Source organism: Pholcus phalangioides, unplaced genomic scaffold, assembly GCF_987345545.1.
Source record: "Pholcus phalangioides strain wild (caught in Gottingen) unplaced genomic scaffold, Ppha-v1.0 ptg000011l_1, whole genome shotgun sequence".
Lineage (NCBI taxonomy): Eukaryota > Metazoa > Arthropoda > Arachnida > Araneae > Pholcidae > Pholcus > Pholcus phalangioides.
In genome coordinates, this window is record NW_028301604.1 from 47125280 (window position 1) to 47142341 (window position 17062).

Sequence of the window (17062 nt, forward strand, 5' to 3'; positions counted from 1 at the left end):
TTTGGAAGAATTGCGGCCTTTGAAATTTTGCGGCCCGGTGCGACCGCACCTTTCGCACCCACCTAAGTCCGGCCCTTCCTGTGTGCCAATAAGGATTCGCGTAGCTCTTTTCTGCACCCCCTTCAACCAAGTCTATGTCCCTCTGTAGATATGGTCTCCAAAACCTTACTGCATACTCCATTCCAGGACGAACTTAGTCTCGAAAAAGCGGAAGAATGACTGTAGAAGAACGCGAAGAGACCTTTTTGAAAATGAGACCAAGCATTCTATTCGTTTTTTTGACCACCGCTGAACAATGTTCAGAAAACCTAAGTCGCTCGTCAATGAGAATTCCCAAATCGGTGACTCTAGTTGCATCCGGGATAGTGACACCATTCAACTCGTAAGAGAACCGTGGGTTGTTCGAACCAAAATGAGCGACCATGCACTTATCAACGCTAAACGTCATGCTCCATTCATTTGCCCATGATGCAATCCTGTTTAAGTCGGTCTGGAGCAACTCCCTATCGCTTTCATTCCCGATTACTCCCATTAGTTTCACATCACCTGCGAATTTGCTAGTAATCCCATCGATACCCTGATCGAGTTTATCGATAAAAGGTGAAAAAAGTATGGGGCCAAGGACACTTCCCTGAGGAACTCCACTTGTGACGTCTGTCCAACCAGAGAATTCCCCGTTCACCATAACTCGTTGCGACCTATCTCTTAACCACGATTCTATCCAATTCAGCAAGTTGCCCCCAATTCCAATCTCGTGTAAACGCTTCAAGAGTTTGCCATGTTGGACCCGATCGAATGCCTTCTGGAAATCAAGGTAAACAACGTCGACATTTTTGCTCTTACCTAAAGCCTTAGTCACGTGATCATAGAAGCAAATGAGATTAGTCACACATGTCTTTCCCTTCCTGAACCCATGCTGATTATCCGACAATACATTATTCTCGTCTATCCACTTCACAAACTGCCTTTTCATGATAATTTCCAAAATTTTCGAGAGGGAGCTCGTCAAACTCACTGGACGATAATTTGACACCGCTTCTCTACTACCCTTCTTAAATATCGGAACAACGTTAGCCAGTTCCCAATCTCTTGGGACGATACCCTCAGCAACACTACTCCTGTATATCTGTGCGACTATCCCCAACAATTCATTAGCACATTCCCTGAGGACCCTGGGATAGATATCATCTGGTCCTGGTGCTTTGCTTGCACATACATTTCTTAGAAGATTTAGGACCTCCACGTCTTCTACTTGAATATCGTTGAGGGTTTTATTACCCCATGCAACACCCGTATATCGAATATTATTATCTCCATTAAAAACCGACGCGAAAAAGTCATTGAAAGCACTACATATGCCTACATTGCTCTCTACCCTAGAGCCTCCTATCGAGAGGTGGTCAACTGTCCCATACATCCATTATTGACGTATCGAAAAAATTATTTTGGGTCTGAGCCAATGTTATCTGCCAACCTAGATACAACTTCCTTTTTACTATCCCTTATCGCTTTCTTCAACAGTCTTCTTCTATCAGTAAACAATGATATGTCACCTCGTCTACTTTTATACTCTCTGAATGCTCTTTTCTTTTCAAGATAAAGGTTCCGCACGCTATCCATGAACCATGGAGGGTGCGATGTACAAACACGCTTTTTTGGAACAAAGGGTATGACGTCGTGCAAAACAGAGGACAGCTTCGTACTAAATTCTTCCCATTGACTTACCACCCCTACTGATTCCAACCGGTCTTTGAAAACTTCCGCTAACCTTCTTCTCAAAACATCAAAGTTAGTGCTACGAAAACAAGGAACCAATCTTTTGTTATCAACCTTACCCGAGGAAAAGTTACAGTGAAATCTGACGATACGATGATCACTGGAAGAAAACTCTTCCCCCACCGAAACATGTTCAACTAGATCCTCAGAACTAGTAAGAACTAAATCCAAAATAGCAGTACCCCTAATGGCTTCTGATACATGCTGAAAAAAAAATTTTCGAGCACCAACTAAAGAAAGTCTCCTTCATACTGATTTCCAGATGAAAGGTTCTCCCAATCAATACCTGGATAATTGAAATCCCCTAGTATGAGAACCCTCTTTCGCTTACACATGTAGGAAATTTCATCATGCAATTTGGAGATGTAGTTTTGATCCCTATTCGGTGGATTGTAACAAACAACAACAATAAGTTTATGACTTCTTTTGTTCTCAAGTTCAACCCGTATGGTTTCAATATCACTTCTCTGCACGTTACACTCTCTAGCCTTCAAACAGGATTTCACGTATATCAACACTCCACCCCCTTTCCTATCAGATCTATTTCTCAAAAAAGTATCGTATCCTGAGATGTGTAAGAAAGATTCATCCCCCATCGTTTGCCCAAGATTCTTTAATGGCTATAAGATCCAAGCCCTCCACAACTATCATAGTTTCTAAAAAATCTTTCTTTTTTCCCAAGTTCCTGGCATTTATTAGCACACATTTTAATTTGCCCGGTGATTAAGTGTCAATCGAGAAGCCATCCAAGTCAGAGGTGGGTAATTCCCCGTCAGTACTGTTGTGATTATCATAACTAACCCGCATTCCCGACTACGTGGTCTGGGAGTAAAAAACCTGACCTAAGACTATCGTAAACCTCCCAGACCCCCCTCTTATTTAGATGGATCCCATCCGAACGAAGCCACCTATCGGTAAATGCGGGAAGCTCCAAGAACGTGACCCCAAGTGAGGAGCAAATGTCCTTCAGGCCTATATTGAATTGGTGGATCCTATTCCTATACCCCCTACTACCCCTTGGCAGCACTGGAATCACTGCCACATCTGAACCCCCCTCCCTAGCGGATAATAGTAAGCCCCGGTACTCTAACAGAGACTCACTAATATTCTCTCCTACTTGATTTGTTCCTAACCACAGAATCACCCGCAAGGGCAACTTTCGGCGATGAAAAACGTCTCGAACGTTGCCAATCTTCCTCCCAGGAGGACAACAGCGCTCGAAACCCCGAAAATCCCTACACACTCGGTTCCCAAGTTCCCTAACCATAGAATCACCGATGATTAAACTCCTATCACTATCCCCCCTCTACCTCATCCACGACCACCCATTCGCCCTCTAAACTGTCGTTGTTCGTGGAGATTGCTTCTTCATCAACAGATGGCTCGACGAGACCAGAAGCTCCGTTATAACCGGGCCCTCTAGTACCCTAACTTTTTCCCGTAAAGATTCGACCTCGAGTTCCAGCCTTTTCCTATCCAAGCACCCTTTACAATTGAAACTATCAGCTACTATACCCCTAGACCAGGGAAACCTCCCGTCGCAAGCTCTACGCAACACTAGTCGAGGTCGAGGCATACTAACACTATTGCTAAAGCTAGATAATAATAATAATTAAAAATAGGAAAATGAAAAACGTTAACAGGAAATTAAAATAATGTAAAATACATTACTATGCGAAATATACGTAAGAGATTGTTCGAAAAAATTACGTAAAATAGAATGCTCAACACTAAATCACGAAGAATAAAATAAATATGTATATAAAGAATAGAACACACTCTAAAAAAAGTATTAAGGTACAAAGTACAATTTTTACTTATTAGAATTAGCTAACTATCTCAAATCACACTAACACTACAACTGTAGGCCCAAGTGGAAGGAAAAACAAAGTTATTGAGAGAACCTGGGAAAAAGTATACACTTTTTGCTAACCCTAACGTCCAAAAAACCTACGAATTTATATCAGAGAAGCGAGAAAACGCAAACCTGGCAAAAATTCAATGAAAATGAAATGCGAACGAGAAAAAAAATTTAAGTCGATCGAAAATACACAACAAAAATTAAAAAAATTGAGAGCAATATAGTAAAAAAAAACCACTTATCTCGCAATCCAACGTGTGCTAGAGAAAAAAAGAGAACACCGCAGAATATATATTCATGCTTGCTATTTCTTCGTAGGGGTAATTCCAATATTTGCAAATTTAACTGTTTAAGGTATTGGAAAATTTCGACGATTTTTTGAAAATATTAATATCTGGTATATTATTGACTATAAAATTTTTTATTTCGGCTGGAATTTTTTGCTAAGCTGGAAATCTCCGGAACCAGTATAAGGTTTTTGTTTTACAGTCGTGTCAAATTTTCAGAGTCACTGCTATATACCGCATAGTTGGTCACATCTTTCTTTAAGGTTCTTGTTGTGTGTTATTGTATTCTGTGGCGCTTTTTCAGGTTTTCGAGTACCTTAAATAAGATCTTTTTTCTTTAAAATATATAACTATAGCTTATAACGTCATATTTTGTATATTCTATGCTTTGCAGTTTCTAAGGCACACTGAATTTTTTGTTATTTTGTTGGATCGGAATGAATCACAAGAAGGAACGGAATTGGATGTAATTCAATATCATCACCATGACGAAAGTCTTGGCTCTACTGCACCAAAAAACAAAAGGGAACTAATAGAAGCAGCAAATTTTCGGGACTCTGCTGGAATATTAGAAAAGAAGGATGAGGAGACAGAGCTTCCAGACATCCTATCGGTGGGGGAAACTACTAATAGCGAGACTTTTGGAATTCAAGCAGAAAGTGAGAACAAGGCCCGAGGGAAAAAACGTAAACTTATGAGCGGGAAAAAAGCAATGGAGAAAAACAAAGGACCCGCTCCCCCCCCTAGAGGGGGAGCGGGCAAACAGCCTAAAAGCAACAGCCAAAAAGTAAAGACGTGAAGGAGAAGATAATCAAGAGCAATCTCCATAAACAACAAATGTTGTCCTTACCAACAATCACAACAGAACCAGTACATGGACACAATCAAGTTAATCAGGGCCAAAATCTTGAAATGTTGGGAGTGGACAGAATTCTGAAGACAAAAAAGGCACAAGAGTTAAACAGCACTGGACTCAGACAAGTCATTGAAACTGGTGAATCCCATTATGCTGAGGACAACTTCCTGAGGATAGAGAACACCACCATTGAGATACAAAGGGCGCAGGAAACAGCAAACGGTGACAAGCACGGGTCCAGCCCACCAGCGATAGCAATGACTCAGCCGGTGCCGGACGGGAACGGACACGAAAATAATACCGAACCAGAAATGCTATTTGGAAAAGGAGATAGGGTCAACGAGGAGCAGAGAATACAAGTCCCAATAAAAGAGGACAAGCGATCAAATAAGGAGGGAGGAACTTGCGTCATGACACTGAATGCAAGGAAAAAGCCTTGCCAAGGAACTTCCAAGTCAATATATTTCTGGAGCCCAGAATCAGGCGACTCAACTGAGGAGGAAGAAAGGCCGACCAGAGTCGAAATACAAGACCCACGGGTGTTTAGGAAAAATGGATCCAAGCTGAATACTGATTTCTGTGAAACATCAAATGAACTTCGGAAAAAGAGGGGGGAGAAACAGGGCAAGCAGAAGGGGAACACACATAAAGTTAAATCGCATCAATCAAGAGATCAAGACCATCTGTCAATTCAAGCCTCTGGATTCAGATGGACACAACACATCTTCGGATGAGGAAAGTCAAAAGACAGGAAAACCCATTTGCCACGGATGTAAGAAGGATATCTTGGAAGACGCGATTAGAAAGGCTGAGGATATATATGCTGGACTGCACTGGGTGGAACCACAAGAAAACTGGGAAGCCTATTACAGAGATCGAGTCCAGGAAGCACAGGAGCTGGTACTACGTATGCACCCGGAAAGGGAGAAAATACACTTCAAGGAATATAGCAGAAATGGGGAATACACCAATGTCTTGCAGATGCTCAGCCGTATCAAGGACATTGTCCTGTCTTTCGGATGCCACAACAATAAAAATCGCTACAATCTCCCCAAAGCAACCAGAAAGAGAGGGCAAATATGCTGATAACAAAGGTGGAGGAGTAGATCGAGAGGACCTGTGAACCAAATAAGACCGCCCGTAGGCGAACCGACACACAAGAACCAACGGAAATAATTAGCATCGTACAGCAAGCCATAGCCCAAGCTGATAAGACCACACAAACTGGGACACAGGAACAAGAACGTACTCTAGGAAATAAAAAGAACAGGGACAGAAGTGATCAGCTGAGTAATAGGACTAGAGCGACCCCAGAAAACGATGAAGTCAACAAGGATAAAAATAGGAAGGAGGACAGGACAAATCCATCTATGACTCGAGGAACTTAGGATATGCCGGCTCTCCCCCAAAGGAAAACGAAAAAATCTGAAAATGTCATCGTACAAGATGAACTAGATCAGTTTGAAATAGTCGATGAAATCAGCGATATGGATAGAACATCGACAGAAACATCACCTGAAGAATTTAAAGAGGTAAAATGTAAGAAACGGGAAAAGAAAAGGGAGAAACCGGATGAGAAGAAGAAAGAAAAACAGGAAAATAATGTCTCATTAAAACTTCATACTATTCTTCTCATCCAAAATCATAAATCTAAGAAACGAAACATATACTACGAATCTGAAACAATTGTGAACAAATCCCACAGGAAAATATGTCAAACTCGTAAAGTTAGTAAGGGTTATGCAGTTGATTGTTATAAGAACGACACTTGTTTTGAGATTAAAACAGAGATCCTCTCTAGGAAATTAACTAGAGATAATATTTATGCAGTGCTTACAGAATCATCAAATTCTGAGGAAAGAAGCAATATTAAACAATCAACAGTAATACAAAGTAACCCTAATGAAAATATCTCGAAAAGAAGTAAAACAACGAGTTCAAATACATCAAATAATGAATCTAATGTTCCAAAACCATGTACCGTTCTTATTTACATAAGAAGACACTCTATGGGTGATGAAACAATCAGCTTAACAAAATTTTTGGACAATTCAGACTTGGAGATAATATCATCCGGTCCAATTAGGAATGGTACAATTAAAGGCAAATCTATGCAAACTTGTCATAGTATCAAGAACAGTTTGGCAGCTCATAGTTTTCTAAGAAATCATGCTATAGCATTTGTCAAAATTGATCACTTCAACCAACAAACTAACAAAACCGTTAAAACAAGATATGATACATGGAATAATCAAAAATATGCTAAAGAAGAATTTTCTATAGATCTGAAAAAAATTAGTACAAGAGATTACGGTACTCTGAGAAAAGACCTCGAAGAACAGATAACATATGCTGGACTTCAACACCTATTACGACAAATTTATAGATATCAAGGAGGTCTCAGGATTAAATGTACATCATTATACGGCCAAGCGGCCATAAGTAGAGAAATTTGTAATAATTTCAAAATAAAAAATCACCTACAATAAATAATTAATATATCTTCATCTTTTTCATCGTATAATTTGCATAATGAATAAAGCAATAAAACTTTTGAAGTTTAATGCTAATAAAAGCAGAACAGCAACAAATCTAATTCCCCTTCAGTCTTCTAAAAATGAATGGGATATTCTTTTCCTCCAAGAACCTTTTCAGAGAAATGGTAAACTCCTGGAATTACCTGCAAGACGTCCGAGATGGACTTCACTAAATAACAAAGCGGCCATTGTAATAGCTAAAGAACATATAATGGAAGCCACATATGCAAGAACCCACAATTGTATTGCTATAAAGATATCTACTCACAAAGGTGAACTTATTCTTATCTCAGCATACTCATCTCCATACAAAAAACTCGAAGATACTATTCAAGAATTGAACTCTTTATGCGGTTCATTAACCAATATCCCCACTCTTATATCTGCGGATTTGAATGTGCATTATCAAAGCTGGGGTAATAAAAGACAATAATCCAAGAGGATGGTTGCTATTGGACTTTGTTAATGTTCATCAGTGAGTCTTCCATAATGATGGGTCCAACGACTTATGAGCACTTCGGAGCAATAGGGGCTCCTGACGTCACACTTTCTAATGTTGTCGCACCCTTGGATCAGTTGACTTGGAGAGTTTTTAAGGAAGATATATCAAGAAGTCCTCATCATTATATAGAAATTTCTATACAAGAATCACCGATACTCAGTTATACGACAAAATTCTCAAATTCTCAACGTCGAATTTATAAATTCTTGAAATCATTAGAAAACGACATGCATCAACATCTCAATAAAATTCAATCGGCTGAGAACGAAAAACAATTGGATCAGTATACTTGCGATTTTTTCAATAATATTCAAGATGAACGTAACCTTTACCTAAAAGTCAACAAGCAAAGAAATAGGTATTTTGACAATTGGTGGACTAAGGATCTGGAGGTGGCCAGAGGAAAGGCTAGAGCCAGTAAAAGAAGATTTCTTACAGCTAATGATGATAATAGGGAAGTTCTTAGAATAATTTTCCACAGAAATAGACCACTTTATACTAAACTGCTCCGAAAAACCAAGAGGGATTCATGGAGAAATGTCTGTAGCGCTGCGACCGATCCCTATGGTACGTTTCATAAGGCCACTGTCAAGCAATCATCCCTATCATCACAAATTTTCTACACAACTGATCCAGAGAAAAATCTATCCATTAAGGATCAAGCATTAAGGCAACTTCGACTCTTCTTCCCGGAGAAATCAATGATACTTCCAGATGCATCAAATTCAATTAAATCTTCACAACCAAAATCAGATAGAACTGAACCTGATACCCGGAAAATTTCGATTCACGAACTTTGGCACATAGCGGTCCATCTCAACAAACGTAAAGCTCTGGGAATTGACTCAATAAGCAACGTAGTGCTTTTAGCCTTGCTTAAACGATTTCCAGAGATGTTTGTAAATTTATTCAACAAATGTCTACAACTATCATTCCTTCCCAGTCATTTTAAGCAAAGCAAGGTTTTATTTTTCTTGCAAAAAGATAAAGATCCCTCACTAATTAATTCATACAGGCCTATACACCTACGGTCTACATTTGGGAAACTTTTTGAGAAGATCTTGTGCCAAAGAATTTCTTTCTTTCTCGATAAATCTTCTGTTTTCAGTCTATTTCAATATGGTTTCCTTCATGTCAGTTTGACTGAGCAGGCTTTGTTTCAAATCTTGATGGAGATCAATAAACAAAAGGCAAAACAGCATAACATCGTGGTTATTACTCTGTATATTCAGGGAGCTTTTGACAACATTGATCATCAGATTATTGGTCATAAGATGTCTGAGCTTCCTATCCCATCCAACCTTGTGGACACAATGAAGAGCCTTTTGCAGAATAGAATGGTTCACATCAACACTCCGCTAGGTCCAGTCTCACACAAAATGACGAAAGGATGCCCGCAGGGATCATGTAATCATTATAAATGACCTACTGAAGCAAAGGTGGCCTAATAGCGTTATGGTCCAGACTTATGCAGACGACATCATTGTAATAGCCTCGGGCCCGGCGGTGGAAAGACAGGAGCCCTTGCAACGTTTGTATTAAATATAATCAACGACTGGCTGGCTATTCATGGCCTAAACATAGCTTCTGAAAAAACTAACTTTATGTGGATTTCCTCGAAAAGACCCCCATCTATTAAGATTGGGGATAGATTCATCAGAAAAAGTCTAGTATCAAAATACTTGGAGTACATTTCGACGATAAACTTAATTTGTATCAACACATCGCGGATCTCTCCTTGAAAATAAATGCGCTACTGCCCAGATTCTGGTGCTCAACCGGGAAAAATTAGTGCATTTCTACAACCATGAGGAGAACCCTTTATCAGATGGTCGCTCACAGAATTTTGGTATATGGTGCGACTACATGGGGCCTTAGACTGAATAAGGAACAAGGAAGAAGGCTGGATTCCATTCAACGGGGATGTCTTCTTTATATCTTAAAGGCCTAGTCAACATCTCCGACTAATGCTCTTCAGGTATTAGCTGGCGTTCCACCTCTCCACCTATTTGTGGAATATGAAGCAAACAAAGGAGCTCTCTTCAGAAATAGAAGAGATATTTATCTTCAGGATGGGACTATAGTAGGCCATCAACAAATACAACGAAAAATCACGGGATGGTCTTCCCATCCATCTGAGTACCCAAATGCCTATCAGATATCCACTATAGAGTCTTCAGCGAATTCAGATGAGCTTAGAGTATATACAGATGGATCAAAGACTGAAGATGGAGTAGCAGCTGCGTTTATCATTCTCAAAAGTGAAATTATATTACATAAATGGTCTTGTAGACTAAATGACTCTATATTCCAGGCAGAATTATTTGTAATATATATGGCCATTAAGAAAGCAGAGGAAATACAGGAAACTTGCTTCATATTCTCAGACTCACTTTCATCGATTCAAGATCCCTTATCTACACATCTCCTTGCACAGCAAATTAGATCAACTTTATGTTCTAACCCCCAGATCATTTTATCATAGGTAAAAGCACATAAAGGTACCCGTAATGAACTTGCTGATCAATTCGCAAAAGCAGCAACTAGGAAAGAGACACCGGACTTTTCTCTACTTTTCCCAAAATCATGGGCGGCCAACATTTTTCGTCAGGAAATGATGAATAAATGTCAATACCGATGGACAAATGAGAAGAAAAGTGGTCGAAAAATCTATGCCCTTCTTCCAACGGTTAAGTGTAAGTTTAGGAAATGGACCAGAGAAATGATCATCTTCTTCTCCGAACATGGTCCAATTCCAACATACATGGCAAGGTTCCAACGACGAACTGGCAAATGTAAATGCGGAGAAGAGGGCACTTCCTTTCATTATGCCAATTCATTCCCACTAATAAAAGATTTTCATATCCAAAAATCCAAAATAGCAGTACCCCTAATGGCTTCTGATACATGCTGATACAAAAAATTTTCGAGCACCAACTAAAGAAAGTCTCCTTCATACTGATTTCCAGATGAAAGGTTCTCCCAATCAATACCTGGATAATTGAAATCCCCTAGTATGAGAACCCTCTTTCGCTTACACATGTAGGAAATTTCATCATGCAATTTGGAGATGTAGTTTTGATCCCTATTCGGTGGATTGTAACAAACAACAACAATAAGTTTATGACTTCTTTTGTTCTCAAGTTCAACCCGTATGGTTTCAATATCACTTCTCTGCACGTTACACTCTCTAGCCTTCAAACAGGATTTCACGTATATCAACACTCCACCCCCTTTCCTATCAGATCTATTTCTCAAAAAAGTATCGTATCCTGAGATGTGTAAGAAAGATTCATCCCCCATCGTTTGCCCAAGATTCTTTAATGGCTATAAGATCCAAGCCCTCCACAACTATCATAGTTTCTAAAAAATCTTTCTTTTTTCCCAAGTTCCTGGCATTTATTAGCACACATTTTAATTTGCCCGGTGATTAAGTGTCAATCGAGAAGCCATCCAAGTCAGAGGTGGGTAATTCCCCGTCAGTACTGTTGTGATTATCATAACTAACCCGCATTCCCGACTACGTGGTCTGGGAGTAAAAAACCTGACCTAAGACTATGGTAAACCTCCCAGACCCCCCTCTTATTTAGATGGATCCCATCCGAACGAAGCCACCTTTCAGTAGATGCGGGAAGCTCCAGGAACGTGACCCCAAGTGAGGGGCAAATGTCCTTCAGGCCTATATTGAATTGATGGATATGTGTGGATATGTCCTACTCCTATAACCCTTACTACCCCTTGGCAGCACTGGAATCACTGCCACATCTGAACCCCCCCCCCCCTCCCTAGCGGATAATAGTAAATCCTGGTACTCTGATAGACTCACTAATATTCGCTCCTGATTCGTTCCCCCCCCCCACAGAATCACCCGCAAGGGCAACCAACACTATTGCTAAAACTAGATAATAATAATTAAAATTAGGAAAATGAGAAACGTTAACAGGAAATTAAAATAATGTAAAATACATTACAATGCGAAATATACGTAAGAGATTGTACGAAAAAATTAAGTAAAATAGAGAATGCTCAACACTAAATCACAAAGAAAATATGTATATAAAGAATACAACACTCTAAAAAAAGTATTAAGCTACAAAGTAAATTTATACTTATTAGATTTAGCTATCTCAAATCACTAACACTACAACAATAGGCCCAAGTGGAAGAAAAACAAAAGTTAGTGAGAGTACCCGGTAAAAAGTATACACTGTTTGCTAACACTAACGTCCAAAAAATCCACGAATTTATATCAAAGAAGCGGGAAAAAACACAAACCTGGCGAAAATACAATGAAAATGAAATGCGAGCGAGAAAAACAATTTAATTCGATCGAAAATACACAACAAAAATTAAAAAAATTGACAGCAATAAAAAAAACACTTATCTCGCAAATCCAACGTGTTCTAGAAAAAAAAAGAAAACACCGCAGAATATGACCCAAAAATAAAAAACACGCTAAGTAAAACTTACGAGAACGAAGAAAAACACAAAGAAAAAAGGTTCAATCGGTCAAATTTACCAAAAACATGTCCATTGTATCAGCTTTCTACAATAAACCATATTAGTGTTCTGATTCAGGAGAAATTCAGCCTTTTTTGTTTGCAATACATCATTCGAATCAGCGATTGTCGAAGTAGATAAACGACGAAATTCGGAATTAGCGGATACAGATTTTGGTGACAATTTGATTTTGCAGAAAAAATCCTATAGGGTGACAAACTATCTACAAGATATCCGTATTCAACTGCGAGCTTCAAACGCTGAGGGATTGGTGAAGTGAAACTTCACAAATCGTCGCCAAAACCTACTAAAATTACTACGACGATTACTACTCGATGATCTACATGTGAGAGAAGATTTTTGTTCCCCGATAAGGAGAATTAGATTCCACCTTCATCCACTTATGGATAGCAGCTTGAAAGCAAATAAGAGGGTGAGACTGATACAGGACTGCCTATTTGTGGATGGTAAGTGTTTTTCAGTCGATCTAAATGATAATTCAATCATCGAGGTATTATCCAAGAGCTCAAATAACGCCGATGTCTGATCCCGGTCAATCGTGCCGCAATCTAAAAATAACTCTCCTCAGGATAACCAAACTCCCGAAAATAATAGGCATCGTCAACCCGTTGCTCGCGATCACTACGGTGCTCCCTGAAGCACCCAGAGTGCTCGATGCTTGTATCCGATTTAGTGCTAGCAAGCACTCGATCAACTTTCCAATTAAAACACCTTGTAAAAATTGCATTCAAGGATTGAAATCATCTTGATTTCATGCATTCGTATGTTAAACTTGCCGTAAGGGTGCTCTTTTTTTTATGACGGGTACAGACAGTGCTCGTGACTAGAAAAAGGTTGAAGAGCTCTGGGCCCAGTTGATTGTCAGAATAATGATAATGCTCTAAAATGTTTTTATAATATTTGTGGTTTACAGTCGAAACTTTCATCAAAACTTATTTTTGATCTCTCTGAATTTTTATTTTTTAATTTAACAAACTTTTTATACAGACCTCGACCTGGAAGTACAGACATGGAGTGATTTCAATCTTTTTATTTCACCGGCAAAAAAACCCATACTCGACCAACTGGCGGTATTATATTCTTGCTATCCATAAATCTCTATCTTAAAAACATTAATGATATATGTATTTGCAATATTTTTCAAGGTTCCCAGCTCCGCCTAATACTCTGTTATTTAAAAATCTAATTATTGGAACTGTTTATATATCCCCAGAGAGCTCCCAAACAAAAATCTTATTGAAATTTCAGATTTTTGCTTTACTCTGGTCAGCAGAGGTGAGTCGTTTTTGAAAACCTGAACTGACACTGCGGGGATCCCTCTGGTCGAGCACTCCCCCCAGATAATATGTGTGGAAATTTCAGCACTAGGGGTTCTCTTGACCATAAACGTGATAGACGAGGCAATCTTCCAATCGACTTCTGTGAAACTAATGCAATAGCTATTTTGAATGGTTCATACCCCCGGGGACCAAGATGGTAATTATACTTGTTTAATCATGCTTTGACGTGCTTGTTTATGTATGCTTGTACATTTCTTTGATAAATTAAATAAACAATAAATAAATAAATAAATCTGGGAAATCAATTGTTGATTATATTTTTTGTCACTACATAGCGAAATAGAAAATATGAATGGATTTTGTCAAAATAAAAAAACGCAGGACAAATAACGCTCATTTGTTTTTTTCAGAAATTTTTCAATAAATTATTCATAGTATATTCATATTCATTGCATAATAATTTGTAACAATTAATTGATTAGATACATTGTATATGTTCGGGCCATACAAAAAAACATCAGCTGAAAACATTTAATAAATATAATCATTCATTTTGAACGTCCCCTGTCTCTTAAGAAGTTAATTACTTGATATTGCATTTAAAAATATGGGATTTTTCGCAAATGACTTTTCGGTGCAGGTTCTATATTTTAGTAATTAGAAGTTATATCACACTGGGACAATATCTGTATGCCAAAGGCAAAGAACACTATGTCACAAAAAGGAAATTTTACAGGAGAGCAGTTTAAAAAGGGACTTTTTTTATATATCTTTCTAAGCTTGCTTGTTTTATAAAGTGAAATATCTCTGTTATTTTTTAAAATAAGACTTATTGTCTGTCCCATAACTCTGTGTAGCGTAATGAAATTACAGCAGATTAATAGCACTATTCCAATATTGAAAAAAAATGGGCATAATGCCATTTTACCTCAGACATACAGATATAAAAAGTTATAATAAAACTTATTACTTATATTTAAAAATTATTAGTAAAATTACGACATTTCATTAAACCGCATGTCATTCAAAAACTTTTTGTAATTGTATGCTTCTAATGTGAACGGTTTCAAAGATAGTCCTGTGGAAAAACAATTTGAATCATCCTTTATAATATAATACAAAATAAAATAAAAAATGCTATCAATCCTTTCAAGTTTTACAGTGGAGGAGGGAGCAAAATCAAGTTTGTGCGCCTTCTGACAAAAACTCCAGTTACGGCCTTTATCCAGATAATTTTGTAGGCTAACTCAATACAGCCCACAGCTTTGCCAATTATTAAAAATCTATTGTTTTTTTCCGAATATTTTATACTTTGCTCTTCCAAATAGTTGATTTTGTTTTGCATCGTTTTAGCTTTAAGGAAACAGAAATTTTTCCATTCCACCATGTATTTTTTTATGGTCATCATAAAGTTATTCATCCTAAAGATAATGACAATGATATTAAAGTAGATGAAGAAACTATATCATATATTGCGATAAAGAATATATTCCTAATTATGATACTCTGAACCTTTTTGATTCGTGGAACACTTTTCGGAATCAATTTTTCATTCTCATTGATTCTCCCACGACTCCTTAATTTTTGTGCAACATAAAACACTGTCACAATTAAATGCATTCTCTTGTATAGACTTCGGCCAACAATATTCTATAAATAAATAAATTTTTATGGTGGAGCCTCTTATCGATTTTTTAATAATTTACTGAATTTACAGATTTATTTTCTTTTTCTGGAGTGGTTGCAAAGCCGTGAGTGCTCCGTGAAGCACAGGTTATGAACCACCGTACTAGAGCAATAACTAGAACATCATTCTCATGATTGATGTCAAGTTATGTCAAAAAAGACAGTGATACTAACAGATCAAGAAACATCTGTATTTTAGGTGTTCCATTGTATATTAGGATATACAAATCTCTATAATTAATCAAATGGCTGAGTTGATATATTGTTTCGACTAAAAATATGGAAACAGCAATAATTTTCATCTGTATACGGAAAATTTTTTTTAATGCGTTATAGGGGTGAAACGACAAGTTAATATGAACCGGTTAATAAGGTAGATACTTTGACAAAAATTCAAATTTTCTTGAATAAAATAGTGTGCCTTGTCAGTCCAAAATGTACAAAATTTGGTGACCGGTACTGGTTTCTTTCCCTGAACACCGTTTACTCCGTGGTGGAGAAAATATCTTTTTACGAATTTGTACATTTTATTTATAGAAATGCATACTTTTTTTTATAAATTGAGACTCGATTATTGTGGAAAAGTGTGTCTGCTCCGTTACAAATAGCGAAAAATGAAATAAAATAGCCAAAGTTTGTAACAACTTACCCCAGTCGATCCTGTCAACTTAAATTTTGCAATGAGACAAGAGAACTTAAAATAAACATGAAGCAATGGAACGGAGTTCATTCGTATTTAGTTTCCTAAAAATTATTACATGTACTTCGACGTTATTTCATGTACTACGCCTGTAGCTGAAATTGGATCCGAATCGTGTGATATACATATATATATATATATATATATATACATATATATAAATATGTTAACTTTTGTGTCCTTTCCTAATGAGTTATCTCGTTAACTCTGAACTGGTGGATGACTTGAGTAGACTTAATTTAAAAAATAATTGAGCCTAGTTTTTTTTTCTAAATCAGATAAATACTTACTTGCTAAGCCTAATGGAAAAAGGAATTCAAAGAACAATGCAAACGCCAGGAATCTAATTCGAAAAATCATATTGTTCTTCAATGATTGAAATCCAAAAAGTAGTGGGAACCACTGAGACGCACTGGGTGCAAACGGTGGCTATGATTGGAGCAAATGGCAAGCCTATAATCTGATCGACCATCACATATGGGAATTCCTTTTCCTCCCTTATGGGTGTGACCGAGTATCTCTGTACATCTTTTCAACCTTCAATCTCAGAAACACTGACTAGCTGTCTGTTAGCTCGTATTGGTTTCTGGGACTTCCAATGCAACGTTGTTAAGTAAATGGAAGGTCATGAAACTAATGGATATCGATTCTCAAATGCATTTTTCTAGTTTCGAGTGGGTTGGTTAGAAATCATTGAAAAGCAGCTGAAAAACGAAAAAGATTGCATTAAAGGAATGAGTGAAAGAGCTGGAAATATCAAATTCTGCGAGGTAATGTATGTTTATAAGTGAAACAAAATCGAATGCACATATATGTTGTTCTTAGTGCTCACGCACATATACGTATACAGCGTGTCCACATACATTGTGTTTTTTAATTTTAACATCAACATTCACATAAAGCGAAACAATAAAAAAGAAAAATATACATAAACATTGAGACAAATACTACATAGCTCCAAAGGACAACAGTCCTTTTAAGGAAGCCAAAATATGTTTGAATTATTTGAATTTATCATCGTTCGTTAAATCAAGTATGATTGGCATGAGGTGGTGG

General features: G+C 37.6%; 1 protein-coding gene across 1 annotated transcript in view; it reads right to left on the reverse strand.

Annotated features, from left to right (window-relative positions):
- The window catches only part of LOC149080493 (uncharacterized), an 88859-nt gene extending 72423 nt beyond the window's left edge, over positions 1–16436 (reverse strand). The window contains exon 1 of the mRNA XM_089238661.1: positions 16297–16436. Coding sequence (XP_089094787.1) covers positions 16297–16366 — 70 coding nt within the window. The 5' untranslated portion in view covers positions 16367–16436. The remainder of the gene's footprint in view (positions 1–16296) is intronic.
- Positions 16437–17062: the final 626 nt, after the last annotated feature.